At 37.0% G+C, this 21,779-nt stretch overlaps 2 protein-coding genes across 4 annotated transcripts in view; both read left to right on the top strand.

The window, feature by feature from the left end:
- LOC138365854 (sulfotransferase 1C4-like) overlaps positions 1–2,848 on the top strand; it is a 15,461-nt gene extending 12,613 nt beyond the window's left edge. Inside the window, exon 6 of one of the 2 annotated variants that reach the window (XM_069326489.1) lies at positions 2,743–2,848. In XM_069326489.1, the coding sequence (XP_069182590.1) occupies positions 2,743–2,786 (44 nt within the window). In that variant the 3' untranslated portion in view covers positions 2,787–2,848. Of the gene's footprint in view, positions 1–887; positions 2,137–2,742 lie in introns of those variants that run through there. The other variant, XM_069326458.1, reaches the window with a different exon arrangement.
- LOC123765761 (sulfotransferase 1C4) lies at positions 2,817–21,779 on the top strand. Of its 2 annotated transcripts, none has more exons than XM_045754530.2 (8): positions 2,817–2,969; positions 4,541–4,718; positions 9,057–9,202; positions 11,674–11,878; positions 16,281–16,407; positions 17,178–17,344; positions 18,865–18,979; positions 20,926–21,779. In XM_045754530.2, exons 2-8 carry the CDS (start codon positions 4,548–4,550, stop codon positions 21,066–21,068), a joined length of 1,074 nt encoding a protein of 357 aa, XP_045610486.2. In that variant the 5' UTR covers positions 2,817–2,969; positions 4,541–4,547; the 3' UTR covers positions 21,069–21,779. The 2 variants fall into 2 exon arrangements, with proteins under 2 accessions (XP_045610486.2, XP_045610568.2); XM_045754612.2 differs by having other exon boundaries at positions 2,833–2,866.

Here is a 21,779-nt window from a genome sequence, read left to right as displayed (position 1 = left end):
CTAGGAAGGTTAGGTTAGATTTGTCAAAGCAACAAAAGTAAACAAATAGTTTTCCGGTTTGTCCAACTCAATAGTTCAGATTTCTACTTTCTAATTTCGTTGTACGTCGGAATATATACTATGGTCTTCATCGTTACTATAAGTACTACCAAAACAGGAGGATGGGCAGAATTATTTGCAAATGCGTGGGGGAAATTAATATTTTCTCACAATAAAGGAATGTAATGAATTCTGAACTAATTTTATAGAGTTTATGTAACAAGCCATAAATTAGATTGGTTGATTACACGTGATAACTGTCACAAGGTAAAATATGTATAAAATCTTTTCTCTTAGATTTATAAATATAATGACAATGACCAAACCACACACCAGAGAATGAAGAAACAACGTTTCGGTCCGTCATGTACCATTATAAAGTTCATTTATTTCATGGTCTTGAGTATTGCAGAATTTTGTATGTATTTAGCTTTGTCTAATACCCCATGACAGTGTTAATGTTGTGGTTAGACCTTTGCTCTAAATCTTCTTGGAAAATGCGAGGTCGTTCGAATGGTCGTTGATCACAATGAGGTTTTAGCTTTGAACGCTAAATTAGTACACTTCTAGTAACTAAAACTTTACTCATTATTTTACGTTATTTAATAATTTACGTTGTTATTTTAATTTTTTTATATCTGAATTATTTTTAGCAATCACAAGGGTTAAAAATGATTAACATTTTCAAAAACCTATTTGTTATGGAGAAACTCGTGTTAATAAGTGTCAAGTTGATTACAACATTGATTTAGTAACCAACTCGTAAAGTTAGTTTTAAACTCTTAAAGTAAGTGTTTTTATATATCGTTACCTTGTATTTAAAAATACCGAAACTTCGTATGCATCAGGTGTGATTGGAGATGGCCAGAAACGTCTCAGTCCGGAACAGCAAGCTAAAGTTGACCAGTGGACCAAGAAGCACATCCAAGACTTCGGCGCTTCCTTCAAATACTCCTCATGAAGGGAATATGTAACTCACTGGAGGAGTCAAATGTGTTAACCGCAGTATAGTCTGTCACTACCAGAATATTCAAAGTGTAAACCCTGTGACAAACCTTTAATGTATTTACTAGAACACTATATTGTTGAATGTGAAACTGTAAAAGATTTTAGACCTCCTGGCCTATTGTACCACCAACTGTGTAACTATTTCATTGAATCTGGCGTACTGGACGACATCCTAACAATTTATCCAAAATTTGCTTGTCCATTTTAATAATGAAAAACATTTATATTATTTTTAAGCTGCCTCTCTTATAAATCCATCCCTGTCCTTGTGTGGCAGTGCACAATGGAAAGTTGATTTTACATATTAATACATTAAAACAATGATTCTAACCATGATATATATGTGCTTCAGCCTACAGTTTAGACCTATTTTCTAGCGTATGACCCTCTGTCATGTGTGACAGTGAATACCAGCATTATCCTCACTTTAATAAGACTTAATTGAAATCCTCAGATTAGGCAAAATTGTAATTAAATTTTGTCAGTAAAGATGCTAATAATAATAAGTATACGTTTTGTTTTGGTGCTAGGCTAGACTCGCCACTGAGGCTTATCCTTGCAGTATACCCATTTTATAAAAGAAGCCACCCTGTAGAATGTAAAAAAAATTTAAGTTCTCTTTCAGCAATCATTTAATTATGTTTTATATTTTATGAATTCTTCATGATTAAAGTAAAGCTTTAACAGAATTCTTGTAATTTTTGAGAGTTAAAAATGCAACATTATTAACTTCGCACAAACCAGGGAGAATTGTGTAAAACCCTGGTTTGTGTCTCGGAGAGGCTGCAGGATCCAAGTAAGTTCAATATAACTTCTGGTCTCAATTCTTTTGACCATGTCAAGGAATTGAAACTCAGTCGATTAAGGCAGCGTCTGGGATGCTCTCGGACGTAGGTTCGAATCCTCGTCACGGCCCTTGGGGATTTGTTCATTTGATGCATCATATTATTGTGATTTCTGTGTGTAGTAAATACATTTGTCTTATATAAGGCAGGGAAGCCCTACTAAGTGACCACTGTAATAGATCCTATGTACATTATATTATGTAAATAAGGTATTATTATTATTACTATTATAAATGTAAAACTCTCCGTATCTTTGAAATTCTACAATGATACTAATCCTGACCTCATCACTATAGTGGTTAAGTTTTTACTGAATTTATCTGTTTATTTATTTATTTAATTAGTTTATTATGTATCCCATTGGAATGGGATAGAAATGATTGATGGAACAAAAGTGGTAGAAATGGTTATAGAAGCACTCCATACCCATCCTGTGAATAATATAAGGTGGGGTGATGAACATAAGATTATATTTCTGAGAGTACACCTACAGTTTTATAATTTGTATATATTTTTCATATGACAAATTAATTTAGGACTAAAGTAAACTCTCAATGTATACTCATCGAGAATTGGGGTACGAACACATCCCTGTAAATGGTCTATCTTGACACAGCGCATTAGATGAGATGTTTCTCCAGTGCGAAGCATTCAGACCAACAACATCGTAGTAACGAGGTTGCATCGTTGGCAATGAGACCGCGTATGATCCGCCCACAAACTGCTGGTGTTGCCTAGAGCAACCCTCACCGCTAAGAACACCCGCTCATAATACGTAATACATCATTGACACCAAACGCCGCGCACAGAGGTTGTATAAAAAACTCTAATTATCTTGCGTTTGTTTAAGGACTGGAGATGACGTCACATCGACTAAACATGGAGAGACCTTGAACCCTTGCCCGTGATGAAGCAATGTTGGGACCAGCAGACCGATAGCATCCTCACCGGGCAGTTCTGTGGTGGTTGCTGTGGTGGGTAGTCGCGCTGTTGTAATTGCCTGCCAGGAACGAGAAGGTGCTGAGGTGCAAGTTTAGTGCTGTGGAGAGGGAAGATACCAAGACGTGAGACACCACAGTAAGTAGTACACGGCTACCATGATAATGTCATGTTAATAATGAGTAATTGTTTGTGCCATGAGTCAGTGTATATGCCATCATTATTGTGGTTAGCTCCTTGTTAACGTGCATTGTTTTAATGTATTGTGCACTCTGCAATCTTAATGTGAATGGCAGTGGAAAAAAGTTGAGCCAGATTCAGAAGTTGAATTATAAATGGGCTCAGGAACCGAGCTGCGTAAATTGATAATTATTATTTCTGCATAATCTACATCAAAGTGTATAATAGGAAATAAATCTCACTACTTTTGTTATTTAATAGGACAGCAATTTCGAGAATTATTAATAGGTTCTGTGGAATAGCATTCAATATATAAAGATAAAGTATTTAGTGTAGGGCAGACATGTGATAGTGTGAAATATTAGCGTTTCAGGAAATACATTATAACATGGTGGGTAGTGGTGTTGGAGGCATATGACAACCTTCCTCAGTCTAGATCACCTGAGAGGAGTCGCACCGTGGAACTCCTTTCCTTAGAAACATAAAGTAAAGTCGTGAGTATAATGTATATATATAAATGGTAACAAGAATTTTATGTAGCTTTATTGTATCATTTCCACTTGAGCTTTCATTTTTTCCGGATTTTTAGATTAATTAGCAATTATTGTGAAATTCACAATATTTAATTGAAAGTGATCTACTACCAGAAATTATTGCCACATAGCCAGTTTGCTAACTGTGAGTAGTAGATGTGGGTGACTGTAACCATCCCACCGCTGCCCACTGGCTGGAGGGTGGACATGGTGGTGGGGGGGGGTGTAATAGGCAAATAAATTTATGAAATTACCTCACCGCGTATGTAACTAAGCTTAGAGACCATATTATGGTCGGACTCGAACCCATTTCTGATATAATAGTAATATACATTAAAACGTGTAACTAGCTTGTCAGCACTGTAACTTCCTTAGCTAAATAACTTGTTAAATACAGTTACTTGCTTCTTCCCGAAACACTATGCGTGTTAGTGGCTTTGCAAGAATGTATATACATCAATGCTATGTACTTTCATAAACCCAATGTACCTTCTTGTATGTAGATATATAAGTAAATTTAATACAAAATAAATTTTAGAGTTTAGTCCCGGAATCCGTTATGTGACTGTAACTCTTCACGCTAACGCCCGTAGGATGGGTATGGGGTGCATAATAAATGAACTACACTAAACAGTTTTGTCACTAAGCTTTCTTGTGAGATTTTTGTTTTAACAAACATAGGTATTGATAGATCAGGTTGATTATTCTTATTCTATGATTATTATTTTATGACTTAATGATTAACATAGATCAGGTATTCAAAAGAATATGACATTGATCAGGTATCCTAAAGAATACCAGATCAACCAGGCTGGGAACAGCCGCGTCCAACAACCTGGTTGAATAGACGACCAATCGGAAGGCCTGGTCGGAGACCGGGCTGTGAGTCCGTTGATACCCGGAAGCTACACACGGTAGATAGGGTCATACATTTCTACAGCAACTCTTGACGATATGAATGAAGGGTTACATTCTTGCATGACTTATATATTCTAGGTTAAGGATGACCCAGCTAGCGAGTGGTCACACTGTGGAGGTGTTGGAGGGGGAGGAGCTGGAGCACCAGGAGCGTGACTTCCAAGGTTATACCAATGGCCTTATCCGCCTCAACCCCGGCAGGTGGCTATTCCCGGCTGACTACACCAAATTTGCCGACAGCCTCTTCAAGTTCAAGGTGGGGAAATTAAATTCCTCTTAATGGGAGGACTGAAATATGTGTGAAAAATATATCTATTGACTACTTCAATTATTTTTTCTTATGTGCATTCAAATTAAGGAAGTATTATTTTATCTCGTGTATTCATTTATCTATTACAGTTAAGTCATGGAAATTACTATAATCTGTGATATTTGAACGTTCTTTTAGACTTATGTATGGGGGTGTTATTGTGTTTTTTCTAACTTGACAGAGATAAAGGATTTAAGTGACCTTGAGGGACTTGGTGAGAGTTGTTCTGTCCTTGAGACATGTCCGAGCCGCTGTCTTGCTTACATTTCGTTGTTTCTTAAAGGGAATGGGTGCCATTTTGTAAGTGAATGAGATAAATTATAAATAATATTAATAATTGATCGTATTCAATAACAAAACAGCTCTCATACCCTTCTATGAAACAATGAAACGTAGGCTCTTTATGAGCCGTTATGGATGTAGGGGTTTTGTGAGTTTGTGAAAAGTAATGGGACATTGTTAAAAAGTAATGCTATTCAATATATATTGAATGGAGAGCGTGAGTGTGATGGGTCTGGAACATTGTCCTTGAGGTGGGTATCGAGTGTGCTACGCTGCCCTCGGGTAGAGAGGCACCATGTAGGCTATATCTGTATGCATGTTCTGTATATATTTGTATGGAATGCAGGCTGTGGAAAAAATGCCGGGATTATGTTGATGAAGATAACTGCATAGGACTTGAAAATTAAGTACTAAATATAATTCATTAAAATGCAAATTCTTAGCTAGGGACAAAGGTCCTATGTTTGGGTTGTAAGTCCAAATTCTCTGTGTCCTTCATACTTGTAATGGGCTGTAGCAGGTAGGGTCTTCAAGGCTGAGCTAGGTTATTGATTGCAGACCCACAATATACCTGCTGGTATTTCAACACATTTAACTTGTATTTTATACACGGATTTGATAATTAACACAGTTCTATAACTGTTAACACTGGTATGGTTTATTATCAAAGATCTGAACTAGGTACATAGTTTAACCTAACTCTAGAAATATTGTAACGGCCAATTATCAATTGTTCTGAGTAAACAGCCAGTTATCAACTCTCAACAATGTTGTTGTGTAATACAAGTATAATGTATGGACAATATGCAAAGAAAATATTATATGCAATAAAAATAAACTAATTTGATAAATTAAGATTAATGGATATGGCAATTAAATGTATGATTAGTATAACTAAATAATTATATACACAAGATATAGATATTCAGATTAATATGAATAAGCAGCAATAAAAAGAGGTTGTCACTGAAAAAGTTAAATCAACTTGCTAATTGGTGAGGCGTTGCCTCGCTGCCATAACGACTCTGAATTTATATATGGATGTATTAATGTCATAAAGCATACTATTGGCCAATCTACATTCTAAAAAATTAATAACTTATCCTGAAATTGAGAACCGGAGCCTAATCTAGCAAGTTATCAGATGATGGTTTCTTTTGTTGAAACGAGGCTCAATATTTTGATGTGGATATGGCAGCCTTGATGTTGGTCATGTCCTTGGTGGCTTTTGCTGTGGGATGGATTGTTGAAGCAGTTGCTAGGATGAGGTGACAATGGAGGAAACATGGAGAGACTCCTGGCACCCGAGCTCAACTTCACTCCTCTTGATAATAGTTTTCATGATCAAATTACAGATTAGATTCTAGATCAAGGACTTCCCGAGTATCTAGGAAATTTTCACTGGAAATTAGATAAGTTGTTTGTGCGGTATTGTCCGTTGAAAATGTTATCAACACCACACACGTGCACACAAATATGTCAACAAACTTCGCCCTGATACTGGGCGCTTCTTCCCCAGGCGGGCGGCTGCCTTCCTCACAGTCAGTTTTTTTTACTATTATTAATACATGAGGTACATCTGCATTAGTGCAGCTACCCTAGACTATATGAAGTGGAGTACAGTGTGTCAAAAAAGCTAACTACGTGATGCTAAAAAATCCCCATCACACAGGATGGTTAGTCATACAGAGGCATGTGATAGGCAATCTGTACTGGCAGACTCCGGATGCATTTTGAGGATATCATCAACATATGAGTGAATAAGGCAGCAGTGGTAATAAAAGTCCCCATCTCGTAGGATGGTTAGTCATACAGGGCCATATGTTTAATAGCCTGCACTGGCAAATTTTGGGTACACCGTGAGGATATCTTCAAGAATACGAAAGTGAATAAAGTAATTGCAAAGCTCCAGGTACCTCATGCCAACTGGTCTGAATGGTCTAATAACTTGGCATTCGGTAATGTAGTGTGGGAGATCATGCCACAGTTCCTGCTCACAGAGTTTGCACCTGGAGTGCTCAGGATTGGGAGGTCCGTCACCTGTAGCCAGTCAGGGTGCCGATAATGAATATGGATTGATTATTTTCACTATTTAGACTTATTATTGTAATAAAGTTATATCACAAGATAAACACGTAGTGAATTTAAAGATTATTGACAGTACTTGATAGTACAATGTGGTCTTTATTAAGGATTTTGTAAATACGTCACTGGAAGTTATTATTTTGTTCCAACAATATTTTTGTTATTATTTGCTCCTTCTGGAAGCTTGTAGATTCTTGATATTACATGGACAAAGTCATATGCATTGATCCCAATGGTATACTTGACCAAATGGTCATGAAGGCTCCTGATGTACATACAAATGATCCTTAAATAATCAGTAGATATGATTCTGAGGTAAATTATAGATATGATACGGAAATATTACATTTCTTTGATAATAATATGAATATGGTGAGTGGAATTTTCCATATAGGTTATATCTGTATGCATGTTCTGTATATATCTGTATGGAATGTAGGGTATGTCTGTGTGCATGAGAGAGGAAGGGACTGCTTCTGTGCCATTGCGACGGGGTTGAGATTACCGTTTCCTTGCGATTGATTGATTGATATAGATTAAGCCACCGAAGAGGTGACACAGGCATGAATAGCCCGTAATTTCCTTGAGGTTGGTAGGCACTTTATATACCCGCGAGGGAGGTAGAAGGGCACCGTTTCTGTTGTCCTTGAGGAGGAAGTATTCATTGTGCTGTTAATCGCGGTGTTCAGCATAATACTCATAAGATAGATGAAAACAAATATGAGAGGATATTTACCTCGATTGTTTAACCATTTTGACGACGGTAGAGCGACGGTCTCGCTTCTTACAGGTAGTCTTTTTTTTTTCTTTTTATTTGTAAAACAAAGTAAATACAGCATAAAAGGGGACAACAACTGCAGGGGTCGGACGAAACAACCGTACCCCACGACAGCCCAGAGCGCACTCCCTCTTACAGGTCGTAAGTCGTTCAGTTCCCGACCGTCCTAGTGGTTGTCAGCATTACATTCCTCCACCCTATCTTTTAATCCTTTCTATGTGCTATATAGTCGTAATGGCTTACCGCTTTCTTCTCATAATTACCTTAGCTTTGCCTCGATTGGGCAGCCGTGGAAGGTCTACCTGCTCATAATATAGAGCAGAGAAGATATGGGCTCCATCACATTTCTTGCACAGATTTACATAGTTGTGGAACAGTGGCAGTTCAATCGTTGTACCCGTGCTCTTCCGTGAAACTGGTAAACTCTTCTGGTAAACTTGTATCAACACATGAATAAGTCAAACATTCATTAATTTAGTTTAAACTTGTGAATATAAACCTATTTTAAACGTTAACATCTAGTATTTACATTTAATACCAGAGTTTACCTTTTGCATAATCACACAATCCATAACTACTGATTCCACTAGCTGAATCGCAAATTCTTGATGCCAATAATTATGCCAACTGTATAACTTCTGTTAAGTTGAATGGGAAGGTAATACTCAGTGACAATCGAACGGTATTGTTCAACGTGTCTGTTGCAAGACTCCTTCGGAGATCCTTCAACCGGCTTGCCAAAGATCGGCCTTCACGCAGGCACCCTGATAATCGACGCAGCACCATGAAGAATGGTCGGGTACATTAATCTTATCTAGCAGGTACGGTTGAGACAAAAAGGCCAGGCACCACCTGGTTACCTGCACCGCCTAGTGGAATTTGGGCAGGTACTGCTGTGCCGTTAGAATTTATCTTTTAACACTTAGACGATTTGAAACAATTACAGTAACAGTCCTGCATTAAAGGATTTGATGCCTTTGACCATTCGTTCCTTTAATTTTTGCTCTTCATTTGGCATCCTAAATTACATCGAAGAATGTTTTAATTTAAATGACACAGACGCTGAAGAGAGAATTTCAAGAGAATTTTGTCTTTTTTATAATTATTTATATTCACTCTATTGCAATTTTTCTTTAAAGTTTCGTGAAAGTGATGTGGTGGTGATGACGTGGCCAAAGTGTGGAACAACATGGATGCAGGAGATCGTCTGGACCATGAGGAACAATCCCGACTTGGATCATCCCTCAGCCAGCCAGACGCTCTTCGCTCGCTCTCCCTTCCTTGAGTAAGTAGCTGTTCTAGCCGAGGCCTGGCATGGCCTTGGGTCATCCTCACTACTCACGACGTCAAGTATTGTAATGTTTTTTCTATACATTATTTCCATCAATGCAGCATCTTCACTATGCGGACCCTCGGTTTATTCTTCCAGAACCCGAACTTCATGTGTCGCATCCTCGCACACTATCGCCAACATTTACTCACTCTGTATAAAAACCACAACCTACACTTGATCTCCACCTATGTGTATACCTTATTACTATGACAAACCATTCTCTCTGAGGACCCCAGATCCCCATTTTTTTTTTTGGGGGGGGGGGGGGAGGCTCACTCTGCTCACAGGATGACTTATGGGGTGCACAATAAACTAGCCGCTACAATCAAAGATGGCTGGAAACAAATGACCCAGCCCACATGTGAAATAAACAATGTTGTTGTTTATGTTAGGGGCTTCATTGATCTTAAAGCTTGGTCTTCTAAAATAATAATTCCTGCCTTTTAAAATGCTCAATCTTCTGGAAATGGTCATCGTACACAACGTGTCCAAGATGATCCCAAGTCCGGATTTATTTGCTGTTGACTCTTACCTTTCTCAGTACATAGTTAAATGCTTAAATCTTCGTAGCAAGCGCGATCTTATTTGGCTTATCTGCACATCTATGCTCTCCTATCTCTCCTGTTCCTGTGTGTGTATTTTTGTTTATTTATTCACCGTTATTCCTTTTGTGCTTCACATTTTCCAGTTTTCTGCTTGCGTTTAGTTTTCATTTCTTCTCATAAGAAAGGCAAACCCGTAGAGTTAATTCAGAAGAGGTGTTCAAAATGGTAGATATTACTATGCCCTGATTTCCTCCACTATCAGTAAATACCTACTACCACCCATACAAACACAACCACCACCACTGCTGTTATCTACCACTACTGTTATCCCCCACTACTGTTAATCCTTTACTACTACCACTACTATCACTACCAGCAGCCAGCACTATCAACCATCATCCCAACTACCAGCGTCTACCACTATCATCTACCGGTACCATCAGTATCCTCTATACACCCTATTAAACATGCATTCATTACTATCAACCATCCACTGCTATCTAACAGCATCACTCTCCAACCCCGCTTATCCTAGCGTATCTTGCCGTTCTTAAGTATGATCAGCGTTATTCATAACTTTTTAAAGTGAGGGAGCGAGCAGGTGAGTGTATACGCACCCAGCTGTCTTTCCCTGATACCCCCCTGTGGAGATAATCTAATTAACTGCTAGTCACGTGACCTCTCTCACCCATCAAAATCAGCTTCATCTCTCTCTCTCTGTGCCAATGGCCGTTACGTCGTCTCGTGGCAAGGCTGGCTAGCGTTTTCTCAATATGGCGTCGTCCACCCCAGTGGCGTCTCCTTCCTCCTCCCTCAACCCCTCTCTCGTGCATGCACAACATATTTTATTAGAAACGGAAAATTCTTTTCCTTGTAATTACTCTACTTAATAAGTTAATGAGAATAGGTTCGTAATTATAGGAAGTTATATTTTATTTAAATTCTCGTCAAATAATAATTAATATGAACAGTGTTCTTATTAAACGAGAAACGGAGAGAAATTTCCGCTTCCTCCATGTTAGTTAAAGATAATAGATAAACTGTTATATAGCGATCTTTTAATTGATTACTCGTTGTTATTAGATCACTAGTTGTTATATTATCAGGTATTAATTCTCGTAAAGAATACTGACAAAGGGTGAGAATATTATTTAATTCTCTGGCATGTTGACAATATTCATGCCTCTGCTGGATATTATCTGACGCAATACTGGCCCTCTATGTGGGAAGAATTTGGTAAATGATGCGCAGATAGGAAAATATTAATTTATATTAATTCTACAAATTAGTAGGATTAGTAATTACTATGGTTACTACAGTAATGATGTACTATAATACAAGAATGATGTATTAGTGTTGGATACTTTCCAACAGTCCAGCCCAATTTATTATTTTTGTCTGGGTTTCAAAGTCGCCTTGCTTTTTGCATAGTTTTTTTTATTAATACATTAGGTACATCTGCATTTGTGCAGTTATTTTGCATAGCAATTTACATTACACAATAAAGTCTACGGCTTTTTCACCCCACCTCAAAATGCCCCACATGGTCCTAGTCTCCTTTGACGCTACTCATGCAAGGTCTCTGATTTTTCAATAATGAAGGCATTTGCCAATTTTTTAACCATGTGTGTAATTCACATATATAATTTTGCATGTATCGTATCGTTACCCACTTTATCAATAAATTGTCTTCATCAAACTTGAGGATACGAGTTGCAACTCTTATCTGTGTCGTTGATGTGTTACAAAGAGGGTTGTCCCTAATAGTAACATACGTGTATCTAACTCCAAACCACCTTTCTTAGTACTGCACTATTAGTTACCTTATTTCAAAACAAATTTATTTTTTACCTATAATTTTATTATATTTGCTTCCAGTTCCGATATGTTTGAGCTCCCAAAGAACGTTCCACCGATAGGTGATGGCAATTTTTTTATAGAAGCATTTAAAGTGAAGTGTCCTGGCAAGGACCCCAAGGATGGAATAATGTTGCAACTGTCGGAGGCGATACCTGATCCACGGACCATCAAGACCCACCTGCCCTTCTCTCTCCTCACTCCGGATCTTCTGGACACTGCTAAGGTCAGGCCAGAGACGCTGCACCAGGATTCAGCAAACACTTTGTTTCCATTAAAGAGAGCTGTACATTTTGTCTCTATCCTGGTGGCTTAGTTTATATGTATTAAACGGTTTATGAGCTCCGAAGCGTTAAGAGGTTGTCCATAATAACATTGATTTGAGTGTTGCCACCGGAGGCGGCTAGTTTATTGTGCACCCCATACTCATCCTGTGCAGCCCGTCCTCCTAAGGTTTCCCAAACATCAAGATAACGATCAATTTAAAGTGTCCTGTCCTAACCTGCCAGAGGACCTAAAACAGAAAACAGCACATTATGTCACTTTCGCGTGTTGCTCCCCTTTTTTAGTAAGACAATTTTTGGCCTTGTATAAAGCGACGTTCTTTGTAGAATCGGGTTGCATCCTGTGTGCAGTCTTGCATATATAAATATATATATATATATATATATATATATATATATATATATATATATATATATATATATATATATATATATATTATATATATATATATATATATATATATATATATATATATATATATATATATATATATATATATATATATATATATATATAATATATATATATATATATATATATATATATATATATATATATATATATATATATATATATATATATATAAAATTGTGAGGGTACCACCTCTGGTGCCAATATGGGGACCCATAGCCTCGGAGAAGAAAATAAAAAGTATTCAGAGGAGACCTTGTTGTTTCTCACTGAACACTAATATTATCTTCTCCTACCACCCCCATTCTTTTGTATGTACACATATATATTTGCTTTATTTGAACTTTGTTACAAAAAAGGAGTTACATATAGGTTACAAAGATGGTTATCATAGGTTGTCGAGTTCCTCCAGCTCCTCAGATGGCGGGCAGGCACCCTGGATGCAGTGCGCATTTCCCCTCTGTATCGCCACGCTGAGGCGCTGGAAAAGAAAGCTGGCAGCTCTAGGGTCCCTTGTTGTTTCAATGAGCCTAGAACCCAGTTCCTTCAAAAAACTGGTAGCACTTTTACCCCAGGCGCCGAGTGTCTCAGAAGCAATGGGGACAAAATTGTAGTGGTGATCCAGTTCTCTATACTTACGGGATTTGGCTGCTTCCCTGTGGGTGGCAGTGCCACCTGGTTGTGCAACACTGAGGTTAATGTAGGTGTTAGCCAGGGTTGATACGCATGTATAGTCCCATACCAACTGCTTGCCATTCTTCCATGGGTTCACTGTGATACCATCCGGGCGACCAATAAGAGCATCAGAGTTACGGGGCGTTAGGTAACGGGGCTCTCTTTCAGCTGGGCATCCAGCTGTGGTGAGGCTCCTCTTGATGATGTCGTTAACTTCACTGTGCCTCGAGTGCCATCCCCCTGTGCTTTGGCAGAGTAGGCCATGGTGGCCGTACCTGTCAGCCACCACCTCGCCGCAAATACACCTATATCTGGTGTGGATTGGGGCAGCAAGGCGAAGGGCCACAGCAATTCGGAGGGCGTGTGGTGTGAGACGCGTGCCAGTTGCCAACATTGGGGTTGCTAACAGGAAATCCCCTGCATGTGGGGCTGCTGCTGCTGTGAGGCGAGCAATATCGTGTTGTGTTGTTGCAGCACCCAGGCACTCTGCAGCAACTTGGTCTACAATGGGGCATATATATATATATATATATATATATATATATATATATATATATATATATATACTAACACAACACCTATACCCCCTATTAGACTATTTTACAGGAACTTCTTTTCCACAGCCCATAAAACGGAGGAAAGGGTCCTGAAAGATATTGTCAGTAGAAACGTTATCCCTACAGACAAAAATCAGAAGATACAACTGACGATTTACTATAAAACCAGAAAAACGGCCAGCCTACTCATGAGAAACTCTCCAGACACAAAGCAGAACGCTTTAAAAGAGACCAACGTCGTCTATGCCTTCAAATGCCCTCTTGGGGACTGTAAGTCTAAAAAAAAAACAGTATATAGGCAAGACAACAACATATCTCTCCAGGCGTTTAACGATGCATAAGCAACAGGGCTCCATTAAGGAACATATAATCTCTTCCCACAAACAAACCATCACCAGAGAAATCGTAGCAAACAACACAGAAATCATCGATAGATACAGCGATAGCAGGCGGCTTGACGTCTGCGAGGCACTACACATCAAGAAGTCAACACCAGCAATCAACAGCCAATTAATGCACAACTATATTCTACCCACTTCAAGACTCCGCTCCAATATAGAAGCATCAAGAAATATGGACCAATAGGCTTTCTACAATTACTTCCATTCAATACCCATTGTTTCGTGTTCTGTCTTGTGTTTGAATTTAATACCCATTCAATACCCATTGTTTCGTGTTCTGTCTTGTGTTGGAATTTAATACCCATTGAATACCCATTGTTGAAAGTTCGTTTTTCACCTCATCCACCTCACCGAAATATAGATATAAACCTCGAAGATGTGTAAGCTCTATTCAGTTTCAGTTGTGTGTTTGTAAACTAAAGTCTTTGAAAATGTAATAAGTTTTACGAAACGCGCTCAAGTGTCGCGTCAGACTAGAAATAAAAATGAATTTTGGAGAATTGATCTTTGAATTACCATCAACAGTGAAAAGAAACGTAAGAAAGATAGAGAAAATTCGTGTTAGAATTATTAATCTTACTTTTTCGGTCATATTTAATTATATATATATATGACAATGTCAGACCACGAAGGAAAAATGAAACAGGAAATTTCCTTAAGTACTTTCGTATATTAAATACATCTTCAGAAGGTCCTTCTGAAGATGTATTTAATATACGAAAGTACTTAAGGAAATTTCCTGTTTCATTTTTCCTTCGTGGTCTGACATTGTCACATTCTTAATCACGTGTTTATTTTCGTGATATACACATATATATATATATATATATATATATATATATATATATATATATATATATATATATATATATATATATATATATATATATATATATATACACAGAGGGCCAAAGGGTCTTAATCATACTTCAGTAAAGATATTTATATTAACAATTACATCTAAATTGCACACCTTCTAACTATAATGGCAGCTGGTACAAATTTGTTTACATTGCAGAATCTATGGATTTACAATATTTTTTGTATAAAATGAAGGAAAGAATTTTGTTAATAATGCCCACAACATTTCACAATTAATTCCCATAGTCACAACAAATTTGCATAGTTTCATAACTCGCAAGTAAATAAGTAAATGATTGATGAATCAGAGTCTTCGTGTCCACGCGTGTTCTGTAGTTCTTACTGGTTGTAGACTCGACTAATTGTACTCGCCAAATTTAGGAGTTATATGAGTTTGTGGGAAACCATGACAAACTGTTCTTTTTTTAAATGCATTAGAAATTGTGATTATATTAAGAAATCTTAATAATTGGAACTGCGAGTACAAAAGAAAGAGTTGTTGCCCATCTGAATGGAAAAATATATTGTTTTTCAATCTGTAACGAACAGAAATTTGACTCGTATCATTAATCCTTGTTGGTGTTGACGTAGGCGATGCCTTCGGTGGGTGTTGGTAATGGACTGCATAATATTGACAGTTCAATAAATTTTCGATCACAACTTGATATACATTACCTACTGTTCCTTGGGCGGGGTTAAACTATTGTACTACATACAGTGTAGTGGGGTTATTACGTACCCCGCTACCCGTTCTCGCACTTTCGTACAGTCAATATTGACTTATTAAATAAGTGCATATGTAACATACTAATTTATTGTGAATATTTTAGTTTACCTTGAAAAGCTTCATAGAAAGCACCGACCCTACCTAACCTTCTTAGTATGTTAAGATAAGCATCTTATTGCTTCGTAATTACAATTATTACTTAACCTATACCTATAATAGGTTAAGTAATAATTGTAATTAAGAAGCAATAAGATGCTTATCTTAACATATTAAGAAGGTTACGTAAGGTTGGTGTTTTCTATGAAGCTTTTCAAGGTAAATTAAAATATTCACAATAAATTAGTATGTCACATATGCACTTATTAAATAAGTCAATATTGACTGTACGAAAGTGCGAGAACGGGTTGCAACCCACGACTCCCGAGCGATTTAGTTTGGGTTAGACCTCTGATCATGGAAGATTGTATTGGCCCAAATCCTTAACTAGTCGCCTCTGTTCACCCAGCAGTAACTGGGTACCTGGTTGTAAACAGATTGGCGGGTCGTGTTCCAGGGAGATATATTGGCTAAGGCTTACCCACAAGTTATGGGAAGGGAAAGCTCTCATTCTGATAACAGGAGTCGGATGACGTCAGTTCCTGTACCCACCCGAGTTACAAAAATATATTGGTACCCAGCATGTGTACATGGTAGTCTGTCCTTCACGTGCAGGTGGTGTACGTGGCGAGGTCTCCCAAGGACGTGGTCGTATCCTACCTTCATCACTGTCGTCTCTTTCTCCTTCAAGACTTCACGGGCTCCCTCGACCAATTCGTCCAGTATTTCCTGGACGACAACTGTGAGTATCTTTGGGTTTCCTGCATCAGGAATGTAGAAGTATAGAATTGTGTATAGATTCTCATTTGTTTTATTTTAAATATTGTTTTGCATTAATAATTGCCAGTCGCCCTCAGGTGTCTGAATACTTTCAGTTGCTAGATTAGGATAATAATACGTCTTTGTTTTAGTTATTTAAGTTCGGATTTATTAAATTTTTCTAGTTTATCCTACATAAGGCACACATTGCACTTAACTCACACAACACATCATCAGTACAAGAAACAAGATTATTTTACAGGGAATAACGAAACCTAACTAATGACATTACAGTCCCAAGTATCGGGAAGTAGCATCAAAACCTGCACAATGCATTTTTTCAATGCTTCAGAATCTCTGCATTTTTTTTCTTGTAATAATCTCATTATCGGCTTTTAATGTTTTTTTAACTCTATATAAATTATTAAATTAGAACACTGATTATATATTACTGAATGTAGATTATAATTTATTAAACGTTAATAAGGTGCAAATATATCTACACAAAATTGGGCACGAAACTATAAATACAAATGGGATAAGTTTAGGATTCCGAAAAGGCCTGAGTAAATATGGGTTTGGGAATATGACAGAAAGTATATGGAAAAACTCCTGAGTAATAGGTTATTAGATCACAGGATGTTTTAAATGGAAGGTTCGACATGCATCATGAGTTGTTACTTATTAACAATATTTGTCTCGCATGTGTCAAAAGACCTACTGTAATTTCTTTGTTTTTTATGATCTTGGTAGTGGCGTACGGGCCGTACTGGCTCCACATGAAGGAAGCCTGGGAGAAGCGCGACCATCCTAACATGCACTTCGTATTTTTTGAGGATATCAAGACCAATACAATGTTGGAACTTCATAAGCTCAACAAGTTCTTAGACACCAACCTGACGGAGGAGCAGCTGCAGAAGGTTAGTTCGGAGTTTCCGGCAGTAGATAAACCCATCCGAGTATAGATGCAAATTAAATTAATTTCGGAAAACTAAGAGGCAATATATATATTATATTTTTATCTGAAATTAAATTATACATAATATGCTTAGTTTTATTACTTATTGTTGTTCTTTAATTTTTATTCTGCTGCCTTAACTCTACTTAATTGTGTGTTAAAAAATAGTGCCCTAGGAGCTAGTAATGGGTCAGGACCTTGGACTTGAGAAACTGCTTTAGAAAACAGTCACCAGTTTTGGAATTCATAGTAATAGCAAAAATCAAATAAAAATATATTAAAGTGGCAGCCTAATGTAGACTCGTGTCCTACAATCTCATAAAATGAGAAATGTTCGCACTATACAAATACACCAAATTAGGATAGGCGAAACATTGGGGGAGGGGTGGACCCATCAAACGTTCTTATCAAAGGCATTATGTCCTTTTCAGTCCTGAAAGTTCTGGCACTCGTAAATTAAACTGTGATGTTGAACTCTTGTATCGGAACGGTTATCGTACAGCTCTACATCTCCAGGCAGTAGATCCTTAAGAAATATCATAGATGTATAAACTATTTTTGAAATCCAATGGCCGACCATTGTCCAAGGCTGACTCATGAACCCGACCGATTGGGTGAGGCAGTGGGAAATATTTATTACTGTAAGTTTTAAATATGAAATAATAAACGTTTTATGAGGGAAAATCTGTTCAGGTTTAATTAATAAATTAAAACGCAATTTATAAGTGTATATAGACAGTTAGCAACTGAGTTGGATTATAATAAGGTAGGAGATACCTTTGCAAGAATGAAACCTTGATGTTTTTGTACTGTACCCAGATTTTTCTTGTGGAGGCTAATAGATCAATCAGCCTTTTATTTTATGTTCTCCTCTGATTCCATAATCTTTTATACAGAATAGAATAGCAGCACATTGATGTGTATACGTAAGTTTGTTAATAACAAAAAATAGACGAAAGAGACTAGTAGTTGCACACAGAAATCACAATAGTGTGATGCATCGAATAAACAAAAATCCTCTCGGACGTAGGTTCGAACCCTCGTCACTGTCCTTGTGGAGACTAGTAGTTGCTTTATACATTTTTTTTATATGGCTCTTTCTGTTTTAACGTTTAAAATGCACAACAATTTAACATGTTTTAAGTTTTGAGCTTAAATACAAAGTAACAATATGTATTCTTTAAAACTATATTTTCTTTGTTAATTTTGATTTTAAATAACAATAAAAATGAATAATAAATTATAAATTTAATACGTGTTCTGGCGTCATTTACCTCAAGTGAAGGTTCGCTTCCCCTAACATGATCCTCTCACTGCGGCAAAACTGTGTACCTCTTCTCTTTCCTACGGTATTATGCTGAACCACTTGTGTGGCAGTGTTCCAATTAGAAATTACCTTGAGGTCAGATGGTGTAATATATCACAATATGACAATATTAGGCAGGCGGAAGGTTCATTAAGCAAGAGTAACATTCTTCGCAGGTGGCGCATTACACCAGCTTCAGCGAGATGAAATCTCGAGTGGAGAAGAATTTTGTGCCTGAATTTGTTTTCAACAAGCAGGTGCTGTCTAACGACGGCGGCTTTTTCAGGAAAGGTTAGCACATGCATTTATTATTCTTAAGCTCCTCAGTAACTTTGCCATTTTATTAAGTGATGTTCTTGAGTAGATATTGTTTGTTCTCTTGACTGGCCTAAGTCAATATATGCGTGTCCAGTGGTGCGGGAGAGATCGGCAAGAACTTCAAAAATGAATCGATCATCAGCATGCTTGCTTTTCTTCTCTCATTACCATGTTATTTTGTGAATAATGATTTGTAGCTTAAGGTGCAAATATTTCTTATTGGTAGTATCTGAGATCATTAAGCCCACGTGTCATGCCGTTAAACAGGTAGGTGATTGTCTCTTCTTCTTCTTCTTCTTCGCGATACGTGCAGTTTGCATGCAGGATTTTCCTCCCAATGACTGCACGAGTGGTGGCTTATCAATGTTCATAATTTGGCAGAGATTGGAAGTTATCGATGTCCTCTATTTGTGTGAGGATAATGTGAAATATAAACATATGAGTGAAATTGAACTTAGGATGGCAAAGATGAGTTGTGTTAATGGTGGTATCAAAGTGTTACTGTTTTATGAAAAGTGTATGGTTTAGTCAAGAGACAGATTGTGAGTCGAAGTATGTTTGGGAGTTAGTCACAAATCAAATAGGTTAGGGGTAGATTATGGTAGGGTAAGTTAGAGTACATTAAGTAACATAGTTTAATGTATATGGAATCGTGAATGTTTGTATGAGACGCTGCGCGCATCTCCAGCCGTCGCCATGTTGGAACGCAGCATAAGTGGTTATAGTGAGGCGAGATTGAAGTAATGTGTATTTATGCTTAGCACTGGACAATATAATTATTTCAACCCATCCTCCTGTTTAAATAGTACATATTGTGACGGTCGTCAGTAGTCACTAATTCGTACGTACTTATCTTTTAGGTAGTAGTATACTGACTGGTAAGGAATTATTTTAAAATAAATGAAGCTAAAAAAGCAAACTTAAATATTCCTAAGCTTAGTATAGCGCACATATATATTATACTAAGCCTCAGATATCGTGTATTAGGCCTAGGAAGGTTAGGTTAGATTTGTGAGAGCAACAAAAGTAAAAAATAGTTTTCCGATTTGTCCAACTCAATAGTTCAGATTTCTACTTTCTAATTTCGTTGTACGTCGGTATATATACTATGGACCTCATCGTTACTATAAGTACTACAAAACAGGAGGATGAGCTGAATTTTTTGCAAATTCTAGGGGGAAATTCATATTTTCTCACAATAAAGGAATGTAATGAGTTCTGAACAATTTGATAAAGTTCGTGTAAGCAAGCCATAGATTAGATTGGTTGATTACATGTGATAACTGTCACAAGGTAAAATATGTATAAACTAGTAAGATTAGAGTCTTACTATTCTTATATTCTCTTAGATTTATAAATATAAAGACCATGACCAAACCACACACCAGAGAATGAAGAAACTACGTTTCGGTCCGTCATGGACCATTATAAAGTTCATTTATTTCATGGTCTTGAGTATTGCAGAATCTTTGAATGTATTTAGCTTTGTATCATACCCCATGATACAGTGTTCATTTTGTGGTTAGGCCTTAGTTCTAATTCTTCTTGGAAAATGCGAGGTGGTTCGAATTGTCGTCGATCACAATGAGGTTTTAGCTTTGAACGCAAAATTATTGGACTTTTAATAACTAAAACTTCTCTCATTATTTTACGTTATTTAATAATTTACGTTAACGTTATTTTCCATAATTTTATATCTGAATTATTTTTAACAATCACAAGGATTCAAAATAATTAAAATTTTCAAAAGCTTATGAGTTACGGAGGAACTCGTGTTAATAAGTGTCAATTTGATTACAACATTGAATTAGTAACTTTACCAGGCTTTACCAGGTAAAGTTGGTTTTAAACTCTTAAAGTAAGTGTTTTTATATATTGTTACCTTGTACATAAGAATACTTAAACTTCGTATGCATCAGGTGTGGTTGGAGATGGCCAGAAGCGTCTCAATCCGGAACAGCAAGCTAAAGTTGACCAGTGGACCAAGAAGCACACCCAAGACTTCGGCGCTTCCTTCAAATACTCATCGTGTGCTACTCTCTTGCGGAGTAAATTGTGCTAATCAACCGCATTATAGTCTTAGTCACTACCAGAATATTCAGATTTGCAAACTCTGTGACAAACCATTATTGCATTCATTAGAACACTATATTGTTGAATGTAAAACCGTAAAAGATTTTAGACCTCCTGACCTATTGTACCACCAACTGTGTAACTATTTCATTAAATCTGGTGTACTGGACGTCATCCTAACAATTTATCCGACATTTGCTTGTCCATTTTAAATATTGAAGAACAATTTTATTTATATTATTTTTAAGCTGCATCTCTTATGAACCCATCCCTGCCCTTGTGTGACAGTGCACAATGGAAAGTTGATTTTACATATTCATACATTAAAACAATGCCTGTAACCATGATATATATGTGCTTCAGCCTACAGTTTATAACTATTGTCTTGTGCATGACCCTCTGTCATGTGTGACAGTGAATACCAGCATTATCCTTACTTTAATAAGACTTAATTGAAATCCTCAGATTAGGCAAAATTGTAATTAAATTTTGTCAATAAAGATGTTAATAATAATAAGTATATGTTTTCTTATGGTGCTAGGCTAGACTCGCCACTGAGGCTTATCCTTGTAGTATACCAGTTTTATAAAAGAATCCACCCTGTAGAATGTAAAATTGTTTTAAGTTCTCTTTTAACAATCATTTAATTATGTTTTATATTATATGAATTCCTCGTGATTAAAGTAAAGCTTTAACAGAA

This window comes from Procambarus clarkii, chromosome 1 (genome assembly GCF_040958095.1).
Source record: "Procambarus clarkii isolate CNS0578487 chromosome 1, FALCON_Pclarkii_2.0, whole genome shotgun sequence".
Classification (NCBI taxonomy): Eukaryota; Metazoa; Arthropoda; class Malacostraca; order Decapoda; family Cambaridae; genus Procambarus; species Procambarus clarkii.
Note: the sequence above shows the minus strand (reverse complement) of the source record. Positions and strands in the feature narration are given on the sequence as shown.